This window comes from Anabrus simplex, chromosome 12 (assembly GCF_040414725.1).
Source record: "Anabrus simplex isolate iqAnaSimp1 chromosome 12, ASM4041472v1, whole genome shotgun sequence".
Classification (NCBI taxonomy): domain Eukaryota; kingdom Metazoa; phylum Arthropoda; class Insecta; order Orthoptera; family Tettigoniidae; genus Anabrus; species Anabrus simplex.
In genome coordinates this window covers 97,421,201-97,443,448 of record NC_090276.1, presented here as the reverse complement: position 1 = coordinate 97,443,448, position 22,248 = coordinate 97,421,201, and the positions used below count along the sequence as shown (strand labels likewise).

The 22,248-nt window shown below is 39.0% G+C and overlaps 1 protein-coding gene across 1 annotated transcript in view; it reads right to left on the bottom strand.

The window, feature by feature from the left end:
* Nup43 (Nucleoporin 43kD) overlaps positions 1–22,248 on the bottom strand; it is a 115,059-nt gene that overhangs the window by 50,732 nt on the left and 42,079 nt on the right. Inside the window, exon 4 of the mRNA XM_067156285.2 lies at positions 1,186–1,307. Coding sequence (XP_067012386.1) covers positions 1,186–1,307 — 122 coding nt within the window. The remainder of the gene's footprint in view (positions 1–1,185; positions 1,308–22,248) is intronic.

Here is a 22,248-nt window from a genome sequence, read left to right as displayed (position 1 = left end):
GACTGAAAAGTGCTGCAGAACCTAACCAACTGACATTGCACTTCGTCTGAAAGCCTCATCTGTTTCCACTTGCTATTGCAAGATATGAACTTCATTAAAAATTAGTTCCAAACTTTATTAACTGACAAACATTTGGAATCTTCCATTGGACTCGGTGTTCCAAATTTCTTTTTGAGAAAAGGTTCTACTAAGTTCACACTAAGTAGAAAGGTGGTTGCAGCTATTTGCAGTATGATTTAGTTCCATATCTGAATTTTGCTTTACTTATTGTTACTTTGTTGGACAGCAATTTATTTCTAGGAGAGATCATTTGAAACTGTGAAATCTCTGAAGCATCTAGGTTCCTGGCCCCAGTATGTATTAGAATTAACAGTCCTACACCAGAATCAACTTCACCTTCACTATTCGGGTTCTGGTGAACTGCTGATTTTTGTGAGGACCCGTAATGATGTCACTCATTCAAACAAGTTCCAATTTTGACTCCTCCAGGGAAGGCTCCCCTTTGCGCTCAAAGTGGGTCGTATTGATGCCATTTCTGCAATAATCAAATGGTGCAAAGCCATCGCAATGCAATTTCTCTCATACCCAGAAGGACCTTCAGGATATGTCTTTGGCATTATACCTGTCCCTCAGCCTAACTGACAAACAGCGAAGTTGGCATCCATCATCAACAACGTGCATGTTGTCTTCACCAACACCGATTCCATGCAAGCCTCAGGAAGACCTTGGCAACAATGCCACACACACACAAAATCACTGCACTGTTTTTATCTTTCGAGATCACCTTCAGACTGCCAGCTCACTCTTGTTTGCAACACGACACATGCATAAAACACTGGTACTTAGGGTGATTTATATAAATCAATCCCATTTCTGTCTGATAGCAGGTAGGAAGATGAAGAAACTGTGGGAGTTTCATTTATGAACACTTGCCAGTTAGGTGTCAATTGTTTCCTGAATTTTGCTTGCTGCTGGCTTGCTTCTTGTTTTACCATACATCTGTTCAAGTTGCAGTTCACATTGCCTAAGCGCACATTTTTTGTGAAAAATTATTGCATTTCTCAGTTTATATAAATCAGTCTGCAGGTTACCTAATGTGCAGGACAGGTGAGAAACACTGGAATAATTTCCTAGTAACACCACTATTGAAGCACCAAGCCACTTTCTATGACCTATTTCACTCACCGATTTTATGGACTGGAGTCGGCCTCCTCGCATTAAGCAGATTTAACCTGCCATCCTCCCCTACAGACACTATGTCATCCTCAAAGCAAGCCACGCTGGTGCAAGGACTAGGCCCTCCGTACCTGAAACAGAGAATACAAGTCATCACTCATTGTTAGTCCCTTCACTATCAAAGAGAATGACGTTATCTGTCTACTGTTTCGGAGGTCACCTTGAGGCCGAGTTCGAGTTGTTGTTTCACACAGCAACTGGACTGGAGCCATCCTCATTTTCTCCACAATTAACGCCACAGAAAAGTTTAGTATATTTCTTAATTTTTATGTCATAAATCACCTTCCTCTCTGTAGCCTACATTCATTTACTTTTTCCAATAATTCAATGTTTAAAATGGACCGGGTTCTTCCGATTTAAAAGCCATAAATTTAGTCTTTTGTTTTGATATAGTCACATTACACTGTACAGACAATTAGTGCAACACTGTCTGTGAACAACGTAGAATCTAGATAGCCAGGCTTCTCTTGCATAACAGTATTCATATGAATTATAAACATTCTGTCTGTCCACAACACGTAACACGAACATTCTACACAGAACACAAATAATATTACAACAATGTCTATTATGTTATGTATTTACGTATCTTAACGACGGCTGCAGTAGTTTGCTCATGATATCTTCCATCTGATGATAACAGAACGCTGCTCAACGTTAAATCATCTGCAAGAGTTAAACGTTGTACAGAATATTTAAAATGTTCTGCGGTGGATCTGCACAGGAGTTAGTTATCGATTCTTAGATTTGAAGTTTTTCACAACCACCACTAACAATTCCGTTATTTTTCACTGTACAAAAGAACGTTTTGAGAAAAATAGTTCGTGAGTAACATTCTAAATAAATTTTGTCCTAGGCAATTTTCCTTACCAACCATAAGAGAGCTACGTTGAGTTCTGTTTTAGGCCCCTCTCGTGATATTTCCTTTATTGTTCACTGTACCAGAACAAAAAGTTTGTAAATATGAACAATATTCCTATAAGAGACATGCATACCTCCTCTCTCCTAATGAATGATTTTGAACAGCATCTATTAAGATGTTATTTGTTCCTGTTTTAAACCCATCCACGATGCTGTAAGAGACACATTGAACTGGTCATAGTCTGTCCTGTCTGGTATAAACATGAAGCATCAGCTTAATATTAAAAAAGGACAGACGGGGTCATTCAGTTTTCACTTTCAGTATTGCGTACCGAGGCGCCTGCAATCAAACTTGATCAAACAAGATCACATAAAAGCAAATTTTTCAACTGAACGAACAGAATTTCACAACTAGAGAATTTATGTCTTAATAATATCAAAGAAGCAAACATGTACATTACTATTACTACTTCTGCAGTAAATTGTTGTAAATGAGTTAACAATTGCATCACGCAGTAGACCCTCATCATTAAATACAAAAAATTATTGTTTTCATTCCATGACCAAAATAGAACAGGTTATGTTGCAGCCATGTTGTTTTCATCATACATCAACAGAAAATGTTTACTTAACAACAAAATGAACACTAATCACTCTAAAAATGTTTTTTTAAAAATACATTCCACTAATAGTAGGCCTATACTTACAGAGTAGAATGGGTCCACATATTCAATACAAGGCTAATGCTAATGTGACTATTCTCACTGTTCCGGGGTTACCCGTGGAACGCAGAGGTGAAAGAAGGTGCCGGGGTGAATGGGTTTAACTACAATGTCAAGAAAAGAATTTAAAAACTTAACTGAAGGTTATATTTTTGAAAAACAACAAATTTAACAACTTTTCGCTTAGTGAGATCACAATGGCATAGCAATTTAGAAACAACACTAAGGAAAATCCAAGACTTCAGAACTTTAACTCTCTTGGGCTACAAGCCCCTAGTTTTACAATTTTTGAGTTCCCAGCTCAAATTTACAATGAGCACAAATTTGTTCAAAGGGCAGAAATCCCCTGATACATGGAGCACTAGCTCCTTAAGCTACAACATCAGGCCTCCCAGAGGCACTTTTACAACAGTTGAAAAAGAGCAAAGGTGTTCTCAGTTTTCCAAGCCTACAACAGGCAACACCAAAAATATCTTACACCTTTTGGCCTTCCATGGCCCAACTTACAAATTGAAACAGGGATATCTCGTACCCAACCTATAGGGCCCTCATGTGAAAGAAAATAACAGTTAAATAAATGGCCCGAACACAAAATGAAAGGAGGCGAATGCTTGCGCTCCTAGATATGAATTCTTAAAACCTAAAGGGCACTAGGCCGATAAAACATGGGCTATTCCCAAACTATGGAGTTGACTCGTATAGGAATAAATTAAGACTTTATGGAAAAGAAGAAAACCAGTTACAAAACGTAGTCACCTCAAACCAATATGAAGGGGAGCTCGAGAGGGTACATCACTCTCTATCCCCGATTTACAGTGAAAGATTTTATGAAGTTATTACATAAGCCGGCAGAAGTTACATTTTCAGAAAAGTAGGTTACATAGTTAAAGTTTCGGACCTCTCCCTCGGGTTAGACTGCAGAGCTAGCAAGAAATAAAGAAGTTAAGTGGCCATTACCTTGTTGGTGTACTGCTGCCTGATGAAAGAGGCGCCTCCTGCCTCCTGCTTGACACATACACACTAGTTCAGATGACGATCAATTGGCCAAGACACAAGAAAATCCACAGTTTAGAAACCCTCGGAGAAAGTTCGAGACCTTTCACGAATAAACCAGCCACACCCTCTCAATTTTATTGGTGAATTTAAAAGTTACACTCAAAATCGAAGAAGAAGGCTGTGATACGTTGAAAATTAATTACAGAAATTCTTGATTGGTTGGATTCAAAACTGGCGGAAAGAAAAGATCAATATTGCCAACCCAAAAATAAATGAACATCAATTAGCAAAAAAAAAACTTATGAATACAAAACTTCTTCAAATCAAAGGTTCTTTCACTTCGCACCAGGGTACATTATCATAGTTTTTTAGCAGTGACATCTATGGAAGAATGTCCAAACTTCTTGACGAATGGTTAACAAAACAATAGTAGAAATACAGTCAGTTCAGGAAACTTCAAAATAACAAAATTTCATCAGATTTCTGTAGTGACATCATCTGAGAAGAAGGTTTACGTAGGTCTAGTTTCAAGTTCACGGTTCCTCCAGTAGAGGAGTACTTTTAGGCGCAAGATTTAAATGTGCGGCGTAGAGGTGCACCTCCCGGTACACTCACAATAGTTATATTATCTCCCAATATTAATATTACAATAGTAGGACCTACTAGTTTCAGCGACTTGGGCCATCATCAGCTATATACATTAAGTATACAAAAAAATATAAAAATGGAGACAGTGTTCTCCCTAGGACGTTTTTAATGGGTGCATCGTCCTGCTGTTTTTGGAGACCGCCCAGCTAACATAACCTAGATTTATATTTGAGTCATTAGGTTTCCAAGGTTTCCAGCAAGATATAGCAGATATCCTGGATTCAGGAGGTCAAATGGACTGTATCGCAATTGACCTATCTACGGCATTTGATAGGGTAGATCATGGGAGACTACTGCTAAAAATGAGTGCAACTGGCCTAGACAAAAGGGTACTAAATGGGTGGCTATATTTCTAGAAATTAGAACTCAGAGAATTAGAGTAAGTGAAGCTTTATATGATCCTGTAATCATTAAGAGGGGAATTCCTTAAGACAGCATTATTGGACTTTTGTTTTCTTATACATATATAAAGGATGTGAATAACAAACTGAAATCAGAGATAAGGCTTTTTGCGGATGATGTAATTATGTATAGAGTAATAAATAAGTCACAAGATTGTGAGCAACTGTAAAAAGACATCAATAATGCTTTGAGATGGACAGCAGGCAATGGTATGATGATAAACAGGGTTAAAAATAAGGTTGTGAGTTTCACAAATAGGAAAAGTCCTCTCAGTTTTAATTACTGCATTGATGGGATGAAAGTTCATATGGGGATCACTGCAAAGTACCTAGGTGTTAATGTAAGGACAGATCTTCATTGTGGTAATTACATAAATGGGATTGTAAATAAAGGTAACAGATCTCTGCACATGATTATGGGGGTATATATGGGTTGTAGTAATGTAACCGTTCATGACATCGTCATATGTATATAGATATATCATAGAAAGAAAGAGTTCCACCTGATCAATACTTATTTAATAAAATTTAATTTTTATTTTTAAAAAAACAGAACTGGTTTCTACTCCTCACAAAGTCATCTTCAGCTGTCATACATTTACATTAGACTACACATTCTCAATAGTAATACCTTGCCAAATTTAAAATAAAATTTTGTATTCCATGACATTAAGTAGTCATGTTTTCGAGTGGTTATCCTGTTCGTATATTTAAGTTAGTTTGAAGACTAATAAAAAGATAACTATTGCTATGTACATTTGTACTATCACCTTTCAAGTTATACAGATAAACCAAGTTCTTAAATCAATTCGTCAGGTATAAAAAGGTAATATGCTTAAAAACAGCTGTATAAGCTCTTATAATGTTGTGTTAGACTTTATACCTTGTCAGGTGAAGAAACATGTATCGGAAGTTAGATTGACATATACATAATGAAACGGTACGTTCATAATAATAGTAAAATAGGTAACTTAAAAACTGTGTTGATTGACATATTAAATATAAACCATGTAAAACACATTAATTGCACACAAGGTAAAAGTACACTCCAAGATCCAAACGTCTACTGATGAATCAAATGAAAAGTATAAACATTCATGAAGGTATATGTTGAGCTCATATGGGGCATTTGTTTCATTGCGTATACATGCTAAGTTCATATGGGGCACTTTGGATCATTATATAATGTTTACATAGAGTCCAAGCACTGTGTAGCTTGCTTTTTTAATATGTTAAAGTGTTCTGGTTTGAAGATGAGTGTGTGCTGCTGAAGTTGTTAATCTTGAAACCGTTAAAAGCAGGATACACTGGTGTGTAAAAACAGTTGTTGTAGGTGGACCTCTTCCGGTCTATGACACCTGATAACTATCTGTAAGAGGTAAATTAAATTAACTAGATATTTTAAAGGTGTTGGAGAGTGTCTACTTGTGTATGTGTACGTAAAAGTTACTTACTGCTGTTGAATGTTTGGGAAGCGTACAGCTTGGCTGCTTGGCGTGTACTTCTGGTGCTGGCGTCCATCGCCGTGAGGTGGGTGGAGGGGTGGGTAGGGAGAGCTGTTATGTGAGTAGGGGCGGAGTTAGGCATGTCCGTCACTTGCGCTGTGGTTTGCGTGTGACGTTGTTTGTTGACTGTTGTAAGATAGTAATTTTTTACAATAGGGATAATTTTGTTAAATAAAATACTAGTTTTTTCATTTATTTCGTTAATGTTGAAATTGGGGTTGGTATATTGATCTATTGTTATGTAAAGTTCTTCTGTAATATTTAGTAAGGGTCCTTTGGGGTTTGTATTTAATATTTTCATATCATTATCTATATTGGTAAAATTATGTTTGTAATCGACCATGTGTTGACCTATCGCCGAAAAATGATTATGTTTTATAGCATTGACGTGTTCATTGTATCTGACAATAAAATTTCTACCGGTACGTTCTATGTAACTTGTTAGGCAATTATTGCAACTGATTCGGTAGACTCCGGAACGAAGGTATATGTTGTTATTGTTAACGGTCTTGGTATTATGTATGATGCTACTGCTATTGTGTGTAGTCCTGAAGGCTATTTCGAGGTTGTTTTTTCTGAAAATGTTGGTTAATGGCTATATGTGTGTGTTGTTGAAGGTGAAGGTTGCATAGTGTTTCTTAGGTTTGTCTATTTTTAATAGTTTTCTTTTGGGTCGATATTTGAACTTCTGAATAATTGAATTAACTATTTCTTTTTTATATCCATTCCTTCTTGCTATTTCTTGGATCAGATGTATCTCTTCGTTGAAGTCAGTTTTTGACAGTGGTATATTAAAGGCTCTATAAACCATACTGTAATATGCTCCTTTTTTATGGGAATTGAGATGAATGGAATCTGTTCTTATTGTGTTCATTGTGTGAGTGGGCTTGCGATAAATTTTGAAGGTCAAATGATTTGCCTGTCTAGTGATAGTCAAACCGAGATAGTTTAATTTGCAATTATTCTCAGATTCTTTTGTAAACTGTGTATGTGGGTCTATGGTGTTTATTCTGTCCAAAACAGTGTTGTCATTAGTTAGTCTATTATCGATGATGGCAAAATCATCATCAACAAATCTGCACCAAAAGAATATTCCGTCTATTGTACTTGTACCGGGTGGTACACCTCCACGTCGCTAATTCAAACTTTGCGCCGGTTGAAACTCCCCTACTGGAGGAAGCCTGAACTTACTGTGTTAATTTTCAAGTTTCTCAGAATATGTCCCTACTTGTAAATTTCGAAGTTTCTGAACTGGGTCGTTTTCGATGTATTTTTGTTTTGCCTGTAGTAAGAAGTGTGAACATTCTCTTCTAGAGGACACTACTGAAGAACTACAATGGTGCACCCTAGTGCGAAGTGAAATAACTGTGTTTTTGGAGAAATTTTGAATTCATACGTTTGTTCTTTGTTAAATTTCTTTCAGTCATTGTTTAAGTTGGCAATATTAACCCTTTCTTTCCCCTTGTTTTGAATTTACCAATCCCGAACTTCTCGAATTAATTTTCCACCAATAATGTGTTTCTTCTTCATCTTGTGTAGGGGTTCTCTTGGTTAGCCAACAAAATTCTTGTGGGAGGGTGTTCTCATTCTTGAAACGCCTCGAACTTTCCGCGAGAGTATATAAACTGCTGATTTTCGGGTCTCCGCGCCATTTCAGTAACAGCTATCTGTGTGTAAATTACGTAGCAGGGGGCGGGAAGCGCCTCTTTCTTCGGGCAGCAGTTCAACCACAAGGTAATGGCCTTTTAATGACTTCTTTTCTTGCTAGCTCAGCAGTTTAACTCTCGGGGCAGGTCCGAAGCCTTTTCCATGTAACTTTCCTTTAAAATGTAAAGACACTCGGTATCAATTCTTTCTGTTTTAACTACAAATTGGGATAGAGAGTGCTTAACCCTCTCGAGCTCCCACTCATATTGCTTCGAGGTGAACTTATTTTCTCAACCGTTTCTTCTAGCGTAATGTAAATTGTCTTCTCATATAAGTCACCTCTTTAGTATGGGATTAGCCCTTGCATTAACGGCCTAGTGCCAAATAGGTTTTAAACAAAATGTATTAGGAGTGCAGCTTCGCCTCCTCTCAAATTGGTATTGTCGAGGCCATGTAATATTTCTGTTTCTTCACTTAATAGGCCTCAGTAGGTTGGGTATCTTTTTACCCCTGTGTCTATGTCCTTGGAGGACAACTTGAAAGTCGAGTTTGGTGTGGCCTTTGATAGGCTTAAACTTTGAGAGTGGATAACTCTTTTGAAATTGATTTTGGGTGCCTCGAGGAGGCTTTATTTTGTAATTGGGAGCAAGTGCTCCTGAACATGATTGGGGTCTTCTGCCCCTTTGTCGAATCTTGTTTTTGGGTAAAGTTGGGCTAATTGCTCAAGAATTGTGAGTCCAGGGCTCGAAGCCCAAATCCTGTGAATACTGTAATTGTACATTTGTTGCCTTGCTACTCTGTACCTGCCATTCTTGTTATTTCTTGATTTTGCTAAGAAAATATAACCTTGTTAAATTTTATCTTAACTTTAATTTCGTATTTTGAGACCTGTTCACCCCCGCACCTTCTTTCACCTCTGCACATCCACGATACTCCATAACAAGTGGTAGTAGAGCGTGGTTGAATGGGTCTCAATTTAGCCCCTTTTGACGGCTAAACATTGCTTTGATTCGAACTCTAACAATTTTCTCAGTTGCTGGAATTTTTTGATTTTCCCTTTTTCAAAATTGTTCTGTCATCATGTCCGGCCCACGCGAGGTTCTTCATCCTTTCTATTTGCATAAAGAGGAATTAATTTATGAATTGTCTCTCAGAAACGTTCAATCTGGAGGCACGGTTGCAGTCAACTCCAATAAGCTAAAAGATTCCCTTGATTTGCCTATTACCATCCCGATTTTGGGAGAAAAAGAGATTGACGACGCTCTCTCCACGATCAATAACAATACTACTGAGCTAGCATCTGTAGTTAGTTTTTTTGAAGTAAGTGATCCATCTCCTAATCAACTCAAAAGAGTACAGGCTAGGTTGTACCACTTTTATAATAGGGTGTGTGATCTATTGTCTCTGATGTTAAATGACCTTCAGGGTAAGGAAGCTAGTGCCCTTGCTGAAAACTTGTCCGAAATGTCTAGTAAAGTTAGTCAGTTGTTATCTGGACCTGCCATCCCTAAAGTCGACCAACCTATGGTAGTAAATACTGTTAGTGGGGAGGACTCCTCGAAAGAGGAAGGAAGTAGTACTGAGGCGACTACCCAACGTACATCTGCCCCAGTAGAAACTATGTCAGATCGTCGCAAGTCCATTCCTCCCTTTGTGTTAAATAATGCTCCTTCCGAATCTGCTTCTCCGCCACTTAGGCCCCTTCCTACTACGTCTCTGGGTTTCAGCAGTTTACCCCATCCATTAGCAATGTTGCTCAGAGGTATTTCTAAGTTTTCTGTTAACATTACCAGTGAAGTTATTTCATTCTTAAGGTTTTTAGTTGAATTTCAGGATCATGCCCTTGTTTTTTCTCTTTCTCCATGTCAGATTTTGCAAATCATCTATCGCTATGCAATTGGTATTCTCTCAGACAAAATAGTAAGAGCCATTGCCGAGCAATCATCTACTGAAGACTTCCACGCCCACTTGCTAGCTAACTTCATCCCGGCTAGGGCAAGGTCCTCACTTATTCAGAAGTACTATTATCGTGTACAGCGGTTGGATGAAAACTTGGCAGATTTCATCCAAGATATTAAGTTCTATACTAGGGTGTTTGCTCTTCATTTTCCTGAAGATCAGATTGTACAGGCTATTGTGGAAGGTATTTCACCATCTTATAGGTCATATTTGTGTTTCGCGGCGTGCCCGCAAACCTTCTCTGAACTTGAAGCATTGGCCGTCTCAGCGGAAGGAGTTAGATACACCGATTCCTTGCGTGTCGCGAAAGAACCCCCTCCTTCTTTTAGTAATCCTCGGCTTCCACCTCGCCGACCAGTCACACCCCGTAAATGTTATGCTTGCGGGTCGCCTGACCATCTTCGCAATAAGTGTCCATTGATCAAATCTAGTAGAGCAAATAATGGAGCTGGTTCATCACAAGGCTGTTTTAAATGTGGGGCTTTCTCACATATCGCCAAGAATTGCCCAAATTTGAATAGCACCCCCTCCTGCTCAACTTCTGGTGCAACTTCCACCAATGCCAATAAGAATAAGTGACTAGTGGCTTCAGCTGAGTCGACTAATCCATCTTCCCGAGGCTCAGCCCCTGGTAAGCAGGTCGAAAATTCCGGGAAAATTCAGTCTTCTAATTTATCTTTTGAATGCCCCAAAGAATGTCTTAGGATTGCGGCGGAGACCCCCGCACCTGTGCCTTTTCTCAAAATTGAGTTAAATAATGAGCCTATAACAGCTCTATTAGATTCAGGCAGTGTTTGTTCTATTATTTCGGCTGAATGGTATTAAAAATAGAAATGTGTTTGTAAGCTTCCTGACTATTGTTTGTCTGCGGTCCAATATGTTTCGGCTAATTCATCTCCATTAGAAATTCTAGGTTCTTTAAATGTCAAAATTCGTATTTTTAAATTTACGTGGAAAGTTAAATTGTTTGTGGCCAAGCACTTGTCTTGCCCCATAATATTGGGAGCTGACTTCATTTCTCACACTGGTCTTGTGCTCGATCTTCAGAGTAAGTCGTGCACATTCAAATTTGCTTCCAATTGTAAAATCCCCTTGTTAAAGTGCAATTCTGTATCATGTTCCTCTATTTCGCCTACCCAGGATGAGATGTTGTTAGACCTTAGACATCTACCTGAGGAGCAGGCTGATACTATTCGCAAGTTGTGTCAGTCGTTTCCAGAGGTGTTCTCTGATACTCTTGGTGTTACTGACCTGATCGAATATAAAATTGAGGTCACGGATTCGATTCCTGTCCGTTTTCCACCTTATAGGCTATCTCCACCTAAAATGAAGGCATTGAAAGAAATCATTGATCAAATGTTAAAGGATGGTATTATTAGGCCCTCTAAGTTGGCGTATTCTTCACCTATCTTTCTAGTCCCGAAACCCCAAGGTGGCTTCAGGCCTGTCATTGATTATAGGGCTCTCAATCGGAAGGTGGTGTTACAATCTGTGCCCCTTCCTGACCTTCATTCTTGTTTTTCATGGTTTCGTAAAGCTAAATTCTTTACCATCTTGGACCTGAATCAGGCCTATAATCAAATTCCCCTAGCGGAAGAGTCTAAACACCTTACAGCGTTTGCCACAGATTGGAATTTGTACGAATACAACCGCGTGCCTTTCGGGCTCCCCACGGGAGCAGCTGTACTCACTAGACTGCTAGATAGGGTCTTCTCCGACATCAAATTCGAGTACTTGTATCACTATCTTGATGATGTCGTCGTATTTTCGGAGACTTTCGAAGAACATCTAGACCATCTGCGAGAACTTCTCAATCGCCTTCGTAAGGCTGGGTTAACTGTGAAGTTATCCAAGGTTGCCTTCGCTAAGCCTTCCATGTCATTCCTAGGGCATATTGTGTCGCCTGATGGTGTTGCAGTCGATCATTCTAGAACACAGGCCATCCGTGATTTTAAACCTCCCAAGGACATCAAAGGTATCGCCAGGTTCATTGGTATGGTGAATTTCTTCAGGAAGTTTATTCCTAACTTAGCTAATAGAGCGGCGCCCTTGAACCTTCTTCGTAGGAAAGGCATCAAATTTGAGTGGGGACCTTCTCAACAAGCCGCTTTTGAAGATCTTAAATTAGCTCTCTGTAATGCCCCTGTCCTTGCTATGCCTGATTTCTCGAAGAAATTCATCGTCCAAACCGACGCGTCGTTGGCGGCGGTAGCTGCAGTCCTTCCTCAAGAGACTGAACTAGGGAGGCGACCCATCGCCTATGCGTCTAGGACTCTATTGGCTCAAGAAGCCAAGTATTCCATCTATGAGCTCGAAGGTTTGGCAGTCTTATTTGCCTTAGAAAAGTTCCGTCTTTATCTGGAACATGTCAAATTCGACTTGGAGACGGATAATCAAGCCTTAAGATGGGTCTGAGGTAGGCCGCGTCGTACTGGTCGTATAGCCCGTTGGGGCATCTGAATTTCTGCCTTCCAATTCGACGTTAGGCATATCAGAGGTACTGAAAATGTTGTCGCAGACGGACTCAGCCGTATGTTTTCCAACGACGTCGAGACCCATGAACCGGTCGATAGTTCTTCACCTCCCGAATCCATACTACCTGAGGTTAATGCCATCTTAACAGATGCTCCCATGCTCTTTAGGGACATTGAGAAATACCAACGTGAAGATCCGACGCTGGCCCCGATAATAGAAACCCTTTCTTCTGGGGAACACGTTGTCCCTTATGTCTTGAGGAATGGTGTTCTATGTTGCCCTTCGAGGCATGATAAGACGATGAAAGTTGTCGTCCCAGCTGTTCTTCTACCTATGATCTTCAAGTACTATCATGAGACCCCATTAGGGGGGCATCTAGGCATCTTTAAAACTCGTGAAAAGATTCGTGAAAGGTTCATCTGGAAGGGTATGGACGGTGAAATCCGTGAACGAGTAAAGGCTTGTAAATCTTGTTTGCTTAGTAAACCAACCATGTCCACCAAGGTAGGCCTTTTGTCTTCTCATCAAGCGTCGCGCCCTATGGAACGCCTGTATACTGATTATGTAGGACCCTTCCCCCAGTCAAAGGGGAATGCCAACAAGTTCATCTTTGTATGTGTAGATGGTTTCACAAGATTTTCCTGGTTATTTCCGACTAAGCTGGCTACCGCTCAGTCCACCATTACTTGTCTAAATTCAATCTTTGCTTCTTTTGGTCCGTGTTAATATATTGTGTCTGATAATGCTAAGGCTTTCACATCTAATCTATTTCGTAAATTCTGCTTTGACCTGTCCATTTCTCATGTGACAACTTCTGCTTATTACCCTCAACCATCTCTGGCTGAACGGGTTAATCGTAATCTCAGGTCCGCGCTTATTGCCTATCATCATGAAGATCATTGTAGGTGGGACACGTCCCTGCATTGGTTAGCTTTTGCTTTGAACTCGGCTGTTCATGAATCACATAAATTTACTCCAGCTTCGTTGATGTTCAAGTTTGTTCCCAACACGCCGCTCTCTAACCTCTGGTCTCTGAGTGACATTCTACCTGAGACAATAGATCCCGATAACATTAAAGATCTTTGGAAGAAGGGTAAAGCCAATCTTAAAGTGTCTCATGAAAAGGTTAGGGAAAGATATGATCGTGGACGGAGACCCACCAATTTGAAGGTAGGTGACCAGGTGATGGTCAAAAATTTTGTTCCCGCGGGCAAGCTTTCCCCCAGATTTCATGGGCCGTGTACTATTCTAGATTTCCTTACGCCGGTTACGTTGTTATTAAGTAATCCAGCCACCGAGAGGATATTTAGGGTTCACCTGTCACAGGTGAAACCGGTGTAATTTCTGTGCTAACTTGCTTCATATAATCTTGAAAGAAATATGAATTAAATAATTGAAAAGGAGGTTCAACCTATTCAATACTTAAAAGAAAGAAATGCAGTAATCACATTCCTATTTAAATGGGACCGGTTTCGACCTTAGTCCAGGTCATCATCAGCCGTAAAAACATGTACAATGTTTATGAATATTGGAGGTTAGTTTCACACTTTGATAGGCACAAAGACACGACACCACATTCTGTCATGCACAAAGTCACAACACTATCAACTAATATACGAAGATCAAAAATAACTTGAAGTCGCAGACGATTAGATTTGTATTGTGACTTTGTGCATGACAGAATGTGGTGTCGTGTCTTTGTGCCTATCAAAGTGTGAAACTAACCTCCAATATTCATAAACATTGTACATGTTTTTACGGCTGATGATGACCTGGACTAACGTCGAAACCGGTCCCATTTAAATAGGAATGTGATTACTGCATTTCTTTCTTTTAAGTATTGAATAGGTTGAACCTCCTTTTCAATTATTTAATTTTTAACATCAATAATTTCAATACGGAACAATGAAGTTTTTATCTTTAAAAGAAATATGAAGGTTATATTTTTTGAGGGATTTCATTTTTAAGGCCTTCTGCCCTTTCAATAATATTTTTTATATTTAAGCATTTATTGTAAACCTTCCCCGATCAGTTAAACTGCCATCCTGTCCTTACCATGGCCATTACCACGCTCCCGTCTCCTGCTAACATAACACACAGTGGCTTGTATATGAAATGAATATCTCCACGCCGCTGGCCCCTCAACCTCTCCACAAAGCCTGTGCCCTAAAAAAAAAAAAAAAATGATGATGGTCCAACAAAATTCTGCCGCCGAGCTTTAATGTTTCAGTGCCCCCGCAGCAGCACGGCGCCATACCGCCACTGAGGTGGGGTATGGGTCCGCTCCTCTTCAGTGAGGCCAACCTGTGTACGGCGAGCCGGAGCCCTCCTCCCGGCCAAGGCTGATGTGCGGCGGACAACCTGCAACTTGCCCGCGACCTGCATGTTCGCCGCGGGTGCGGCGTGCTTCAACTCCACGGCTCCTCTCATAGTGCGGGCGAGCGGTATCTCAGGGTACTTGAGGGGTCCGAGCGGCCTCCTCTGAACTCAAGCAGCGGCGGCTGGTCTGGCCGTCAAACTTATCAACGTTTAAAGTACTTATTCAGCTATATGGACATTCCTGTTCAACAAATACTACCTTTTTTGAATTTTACTGCAATATTTGGTGGACTTACAAAATTTTTCTTCACTTTCAAGTATTAAACGTTTTTCCTTCTGAATTCAACTTCTACAAGCATAAAGACATTACTTCAAAAGTTACTACAAGAATTTTGAAACTGGATCCAATCATTTTAAGAAAATTTGTTGGTAAATACTTCTGCAATTAACTTCTATATCAACATCATAACTTGGACCTTATGTTGAAACAAAAGTTTATGTTCTTCTGTGTTACCCCTTGGAGGGACTTTTGGGGGGAGAGGTCTGTACCGGGTAGTACACCTCCACGTCGCTAATTCAAACTTTGCGCCAGTTGAAACTCCCCTACTGGAGGAAGCCTGAACTTTATCTACTGTGTTAATTTTCAAGTTTCTCAGAAGATGTCCCTACTTGTAAATTTCGAAGTTTCTGAACTAGGTCGTTTTCAATGTATTTTTGTTTTGCCTGTAGTAAGAAGTGTGAACATTCTCTTCTAGAGGACACTACTGAAGAACTACAATGGTGCACCCTAGTGCGAAGTGAAATAACTGTGTTTTTGGAGAAATTTTGAATTCATAAGTTTGTTCTTTGTTAAATTTCTTTCAGTCATTGTTTAAGTTGGCAATATTAACCCTTTCTTTCCCCTTGTTTTGAATTTACCAATCCCGAATTTCTCGAATTAATTTTCCACCAATAATGTGTTTCTTCTTCATCTTGTGTAGGGGTTCTCTTGGTTAGCCAACAAAATTCTTGTGGGAGGGTGTTCTCATTCTTGAAACGCCTCGAACTTTCCGCGAGAGTATATAAACTGCTGATTTTCGGGTCTCCGCGCCACTTCAGTAACAGCTATCTGTGTGTAAATTACGTAGCAGGGGGCGGGAAGCGCCTCTTTCTTCGGGCAGCAGTTCAACCACAAGGTAATGGCCTTTTAATGACTTCTTTTCTTGCTAGCTCAGCAGTTTAACTCTCGGGGCAGGTCCGAAGCCTTTTCCATGTAACTTTCCTTTAAAATGTAAAGACACTCGGTATCAATTCTTTCTGTTTTAACTACAAATTGGGATAGAGAGTGCTTAACCCTCTCGAGCTCCCACTCATATTGCTTCGAGGTGAACTTATTTTCTCAACCGTTTCTTCTAGCGTAATGTAAATTGTCTTCTCATATAAGTCACCTCTTTAGTATGGGATTAGCCCTTGCATTAACGGCCTAGTGCCAAATAGGTTTTAAACAAAATGTATTAGGAGTGCAGCTTCGCCTCCTCTCAAATTGGTATTGTCGAGGCCATGTAATATTTCTGTTTCTTCACTTAATAGGCCTCAGTAGGTTGGGTATCTTTTTACCCCTGTGTCTATGTCCTTGGAGGACAACTTGAAAGTCGAGTTTGGTGTGGCCTTTGATAGGCTTAAACTTTGAGAGTGGATTGCTCTTTTGAAATTGATTTTGGGTGCCTCGAGGAGGCTTTATTTTGTAATTGGGAGCAAGTGCTCCTGAACATGATTGGGGTCTTCTGCCCCTTTGTCGAATCTTGTTTTTGGGTAAAGTTGGGCTAATTGCTCAAGAATTGTGAGTCCGGGGCTCGAAGCCCAAATCCTGTGAATACTGTAATTGTACATTTGTTGCCTTGCTACTCTGTACCTGCCATTCTTGTTATTTCTTGATTTTGCTAAGAAAATATAACCTTGTTAAATTTTATCTTAACTTTAATTTCGTATTTTGAGACCTGTTCACCCCCGCACCTTCTTTCACCTCTGCACATCCACTATACTCCGTAACAGTACTGATTGAGGTGTATTCGAGGTGGTCTATATATATTTCGGCTAGTATGCCGGAAGCGGGGGACCCCATTGGTAAGCCTGATTGTTGATAAATTGTATCATGGAACCTGAAAATGTTATTATTAACGGTGAATTCTAGTAATGTTATGAACTCCTCAATTTCTAGATTACTTAGTTTACTATGATTTTTGATGTTGGATGAGATTATATCTATGTTTTTTTTAACGGGGATATTCGGATACATATTAGTTATGTCGTATAACGTTAAGGAATGATATTGTTCTAAATGTATCTCCTTAGTTTTATTACAGAAATCTACTGAATTGCGTATAGTTCTATTGGCTTGGAAATGGTAATGTTTTTTATGAAATTTTTGAATAAATTGTGATAACTTATATGAAGGACTTGCTCTGTAATTTACTATCGGTCTCATAGGTGTGTTATCTTTATGTATTTTTGGAAGAGCTTTTGCAGTCGGTAGATGGGGGTTCATTATTATGAGGTTTGTTGCTTCCGTTTCTGTAAGTAAGAAGTGTGTGTTTTTGAGTAAAGTCTTGAGATTTCCTTGTATTGTATTTGTAGGATCTTTACGTATGATGCGGAAGGTGTCATTTTTGAAACATTCTTTCGTTTTTTGAATGTATTCATCTTTGTCAATGATTACTGTAGTATTGCCTTTATCTGCTTTTGTTATGACTAGACTGTTTTGTTTAATTTTGTTTTTAAGAGTGTTTATCTGTGTTATATTTGTCTTGTTACTGTGTGAACTATTTTCTTGTACTTTGTTGATATACTGTGGTAGTTTTTTTGCGATGTCATGTCTAATTTCTTCTCGCAGGTCAAATGAAATTTTCTGTATTGCTAGTTCAGCTTCCGCAACAGTAGTCGTAATATTTTGTAAAAATTGACGAGTTGCCCCAATTATGCTTCGGACCTCCACTCAATATGTCAATTTCTGTTTCGTCGAATACTGTATTTGTAAGGTTTTTAACAGGTGGATGGAAATTATGTTCAATATCTAATTTAGATTGGGATGAAGTTGTCTTATTCGCCTTGGAGATCATGGGTTTTGTTCTTTGCATCTGTTTCAAAGTCTCTAGTTTTTTACTGGGGTGTTTTGTTTTTTTATGGCCAAGTTTTCTATTTTATCATTAGTAATATGTTGGAAGTGGTCCCAATAACTGTGTGGTAGTTCTTGGGATACTTTTAAATACGTTTCATTATGTATATGTCAATCTAACTTCCGATACATGTTTCTTCACCTGACAAGGTATTAAGTCTAACACAACATTATAAGAGCTTATACAGCTGTTTTCAAGCATATTACCTTTTTACACCTGATGAATTGATTTAAGAACTTGGTTTATCTGTATAACTTGAAAGGTGATAGTACAAATGTACATAGCAATGTGTTTTACCAGATAATGTAAACTTTTAATGCGTTTCAAATAGTTATCTTTTTATTAGTCTTCAAACAAACTTAAATATACGAACAGGATAACCACTCGAAAACATGACTACTTAATGTCATTGAATACAAAATTGTTTTAAATTTGGCAAGGTATTACTATTGAGAATGTGTAGTCCAGGGATGGCGAACCTATGCCACGCGTGTCACCTAGTGACACGCGAACACGATTTTGGTGGCACGCCACATGAATATAATAATATTTTATATATATACGTCTTGTACTACAGACAATGCATATCTTATAGTGTTTCACGTGTAAGAAATAAATATCGAAAATCTAAATCCTAGTTCCATTCGGACGTGCAATATGGCAACACGGCTACACTGATAGGTCCGAAAATCAAGTGAGATAGTGTCGTTTTCTGGTAGTTTTGTATACGGACATCGCAAACACGTTTTTCGGTGCCGAAAAGAACAGAAACTTAACAAAGTGGTGACCGTATATTTCAAGAACTCTGACCAAGAGAATTCGGCCTGTTAAAGAGATGTGTTGCCTGTGTTCGAAAACAATAATTGTATCCCCCACATTTAATGTAAAGCGCAATTTTGAGACTGGTCATTCAAATGTTTGTTGCATTTCGAATGAAGAAAGAAGAGAGTTCGTTTCACAAAATATCGAACATTACACAAAACTAACTAGTTCTTGTGTATCATCTTTCCGGCCAAGGAATAATATCAGTGAGGCTGTTTCTATCTGTCTCACTGCATAGTACAGCATGCATGGGAAAACCGATTTCTGATGGTGAGTTGTTGATAGGAAGTTTCTTATTGACATCCGACACATTATTTGAAAACTTCCTAAAAAAACAACTAATAATTAACAGAAATAAAGGAATGCCAGCCAGTTGAACTGCTGTCAAGGATAAAATAATAAAAATGAGTGAAGAAGTTTCGGAGCAGTTGAAAGCTAATTTGGTTAACTCCCACATGTATGCAGTATGTTTTGATGAAATCATGAATGTGACCTTACAAGCAAGGATAGCCATTTTTTATTTTGTTTAGTTATCCTCATGGAAATGTGATGAGGGAGAAATCAGTTTAATTGTGAGCGTACAAACTACAACCTGGAATGGAGAAAGTGAAGTCCATTCGCAATATTAGTCATTTTGATTTTTATATCTAATAATTTTTTTAACAATTTGTCACACCGACACAGATACGTCTTGTGGCGACGATGGGACAGGCTTACTAGTGGGAAGGAACCCGCCGTGGCCATAATTGAGGTACAGCCCCACGGAACATGCAATCAAATATATTTGCAAGATATATGTATAATAAATAAATGAATCAGTGAATGAATAAATAAATAACATATTATGAAACATAATCGGGAATTTATAAAGGAAGTCGCCGGGGGGGGGTTGTAGGTTGTAGACATCCCTTAGTGGAAAACAACAAGTGGCACAGTCAACAGATGAGAATAATAAACCAGACTTAAAATGGCACACTAGTTGGAAAAGGTTCGCCATCCCTGGTGTAGTCTAATGTAAATGTATGACAGCTGAAGATGACTTTGTGAGGAGTCGTAACCGGTTCTGTTTTTTAAAAATAAAAAAATTTTAATAAATAAGTATTGATCAGGTGGAACTCTCTTTCTTTCTATGATATATGGTAGATATCAATACGGAACATAATGAAATTAATTAATCATATGTACATAGAGACATCCTGCATAAAGAATCTGCCGTTTTCCGCGCAGTTCTATGTTAAGTAGCCACCAAACGAGGATATTCTTGGCGGTTCCGGGCCTCGAGCTGCTGGCTGTAGAGTTGCGCGCCCCTCCTCTCGTGCGTAATTGGGAAAAAGAGGGAGTACAAGCGCTTGTAAGTGGAGTTTGCTCTCTCTCTGAGCGAGAGAGCTGGAACAAGAAAGATGTCACATGACTGAGAAGTGAGGTCACGAAACAGCCTCAAAGAAGTCGTCTCAACATACGAGACAATATCACCCCATGTATTCCCCTAAATATCTAGTGGATTACGACTTCGATGAATGAGGAGATTTTATGCGGATTTATCATGCAGAGAACTATTTTACATAATAAGAATAATCGGAAGTACACAGACAGTTGATGGCATGAAGAGAGTGAAACCAGATGCCAGACTCTGACAGGACCAGGGAAACTTAAAAATCTCCGGAGTCAGGCTCCACCTACTGAGAATTGATACTGATGCTTTGATGATTGCAGACGAACCCGCGAAAGACTCGGAACGAAAATTGATCAGTGGAAAGAGGGATGTACAGGCTTTAATTCGATATAAAATTCAACGTTTAAATATACCGTCCAACGGACAGTTGTTTGACAAGGGGGCATGGACTAACTCCCCTTCCAAAAAATAGGCTTCCCACTATAAAGGAGAGTGGCAAGAAGGGAGTATACACAGTATATCCAGTGCATTCGGTCTAATCAGCAGACTCAGTTTTTAGTAAACATTCAGTTTCAATATTCAGTGTTTCACATTGTGAAGGTTCTTATTGAACAGTATTGTGTAGTGGTAAATGACACCACATAGTGAGTGACTGTGCGCTGAGTACCAGATATTCGTTACGTCTTTAATTCAGTTTGTTATGACTCGTATGTGATAAGAAGAATTTTTCTTCATTTATGTGTCAGAGCAGCACGGAATTGTAAAAAAAGGAGGTGGTCGATTGAAGTGAATTATTACGTGTGCAGTTATGAAGTTGATCTGAGTGAGTGTGGTGGATTATGCCAAATTATACAAATTACATAAATGAGGTTAAATAAAGGAAGTAATTAAATACAAAGATAGTTCAGTAACAGTGTTACAGTAAGGCTAGAACCAACGATAACAGTGAGCGGCTTATCAGCTATCATTTTAGTGGATCGGGCGGCATTCTCCGTATTCTCTCAAACGCAGTGAGTTGTATATCGTATCAATGATTAGTGAAATGGAGTGGGTCGATTAGTGACCAGTAAAAACAATATTAATACCTAACATTCATATTCTGTGATGGTGACCGGCTAGTGTGTGACGCTCCGAGATTAAATTATTTGTGGAGAACTGGAGTATGCAAATGAAAGTATCGATATCGGGCTTCATGACAAATACTGATATAGGGCTAGGATACTTGAGTTTATAAGTATCCTTAGTCATAACAGTTATAATGCACGACACAATTAGTGCATTTATGACAAATTAGTTCTTCCTCATTTGCATATTTGACCTTCGAGAGCTTCGAGTTTGAAGAGGGCCGGTGAGCGGTCCGCTGTACAGTCACTCCAACGCAGCAGAGATACTCTAGTGCAGAGATGGCGAACCTTTCCCAACTAGTGTGCCATTTTATGTCTGATTTATTTTTCTCAACTGTATACTGTGCCATTTGTTGTTTTCTTATGGAATCGCTACAATCACCCCGCCCCCACAATCCACCACCGACTTCCATCCCTAATTCCAAATTATGTTTGTTAATATGTAATTACACATACACCGTAAAATAATACATTTCATTGCATGTTCCGTGGTAGTATTTTGCCAAAACCGCAAAAATACATTTTAATATGTAAGTTTTAAGAATACCTAACATAATTTTTCTTTTAATATAATAAGCGCCCATTGTAACACACCTTCGTCATTGCGTATTATTGGACATAGAAATCAAAAATACTAATATTGCCGAAGGACTTTAAATGAAATGTCGTTCTCAACTTTAGTGTGAAACTTGTTGCTGAATCTTAGTAGCCATGTCATTTATGTTAGGATCTTAACTTGTTGTCTTCGATAACACACCAGAAGTTCTTAGGTCTGAACTAAGACGGTTTCTAACAGTTGACTTCGCATGTTCATTGCATAAAATAGCTGTTCGCAGGCGTATGATGAACCAAACAAAGTAACAAATGCTGTAGCAACTTTCTTCATGGCCGAAAACATCTCTGGGAGGCTGTTCCGCTGTTCAAGTATTAAGTTCTCTAGCTTCTGGAAAGAATATTCATCATCAAAAGCACACCCGATTTTCACCAA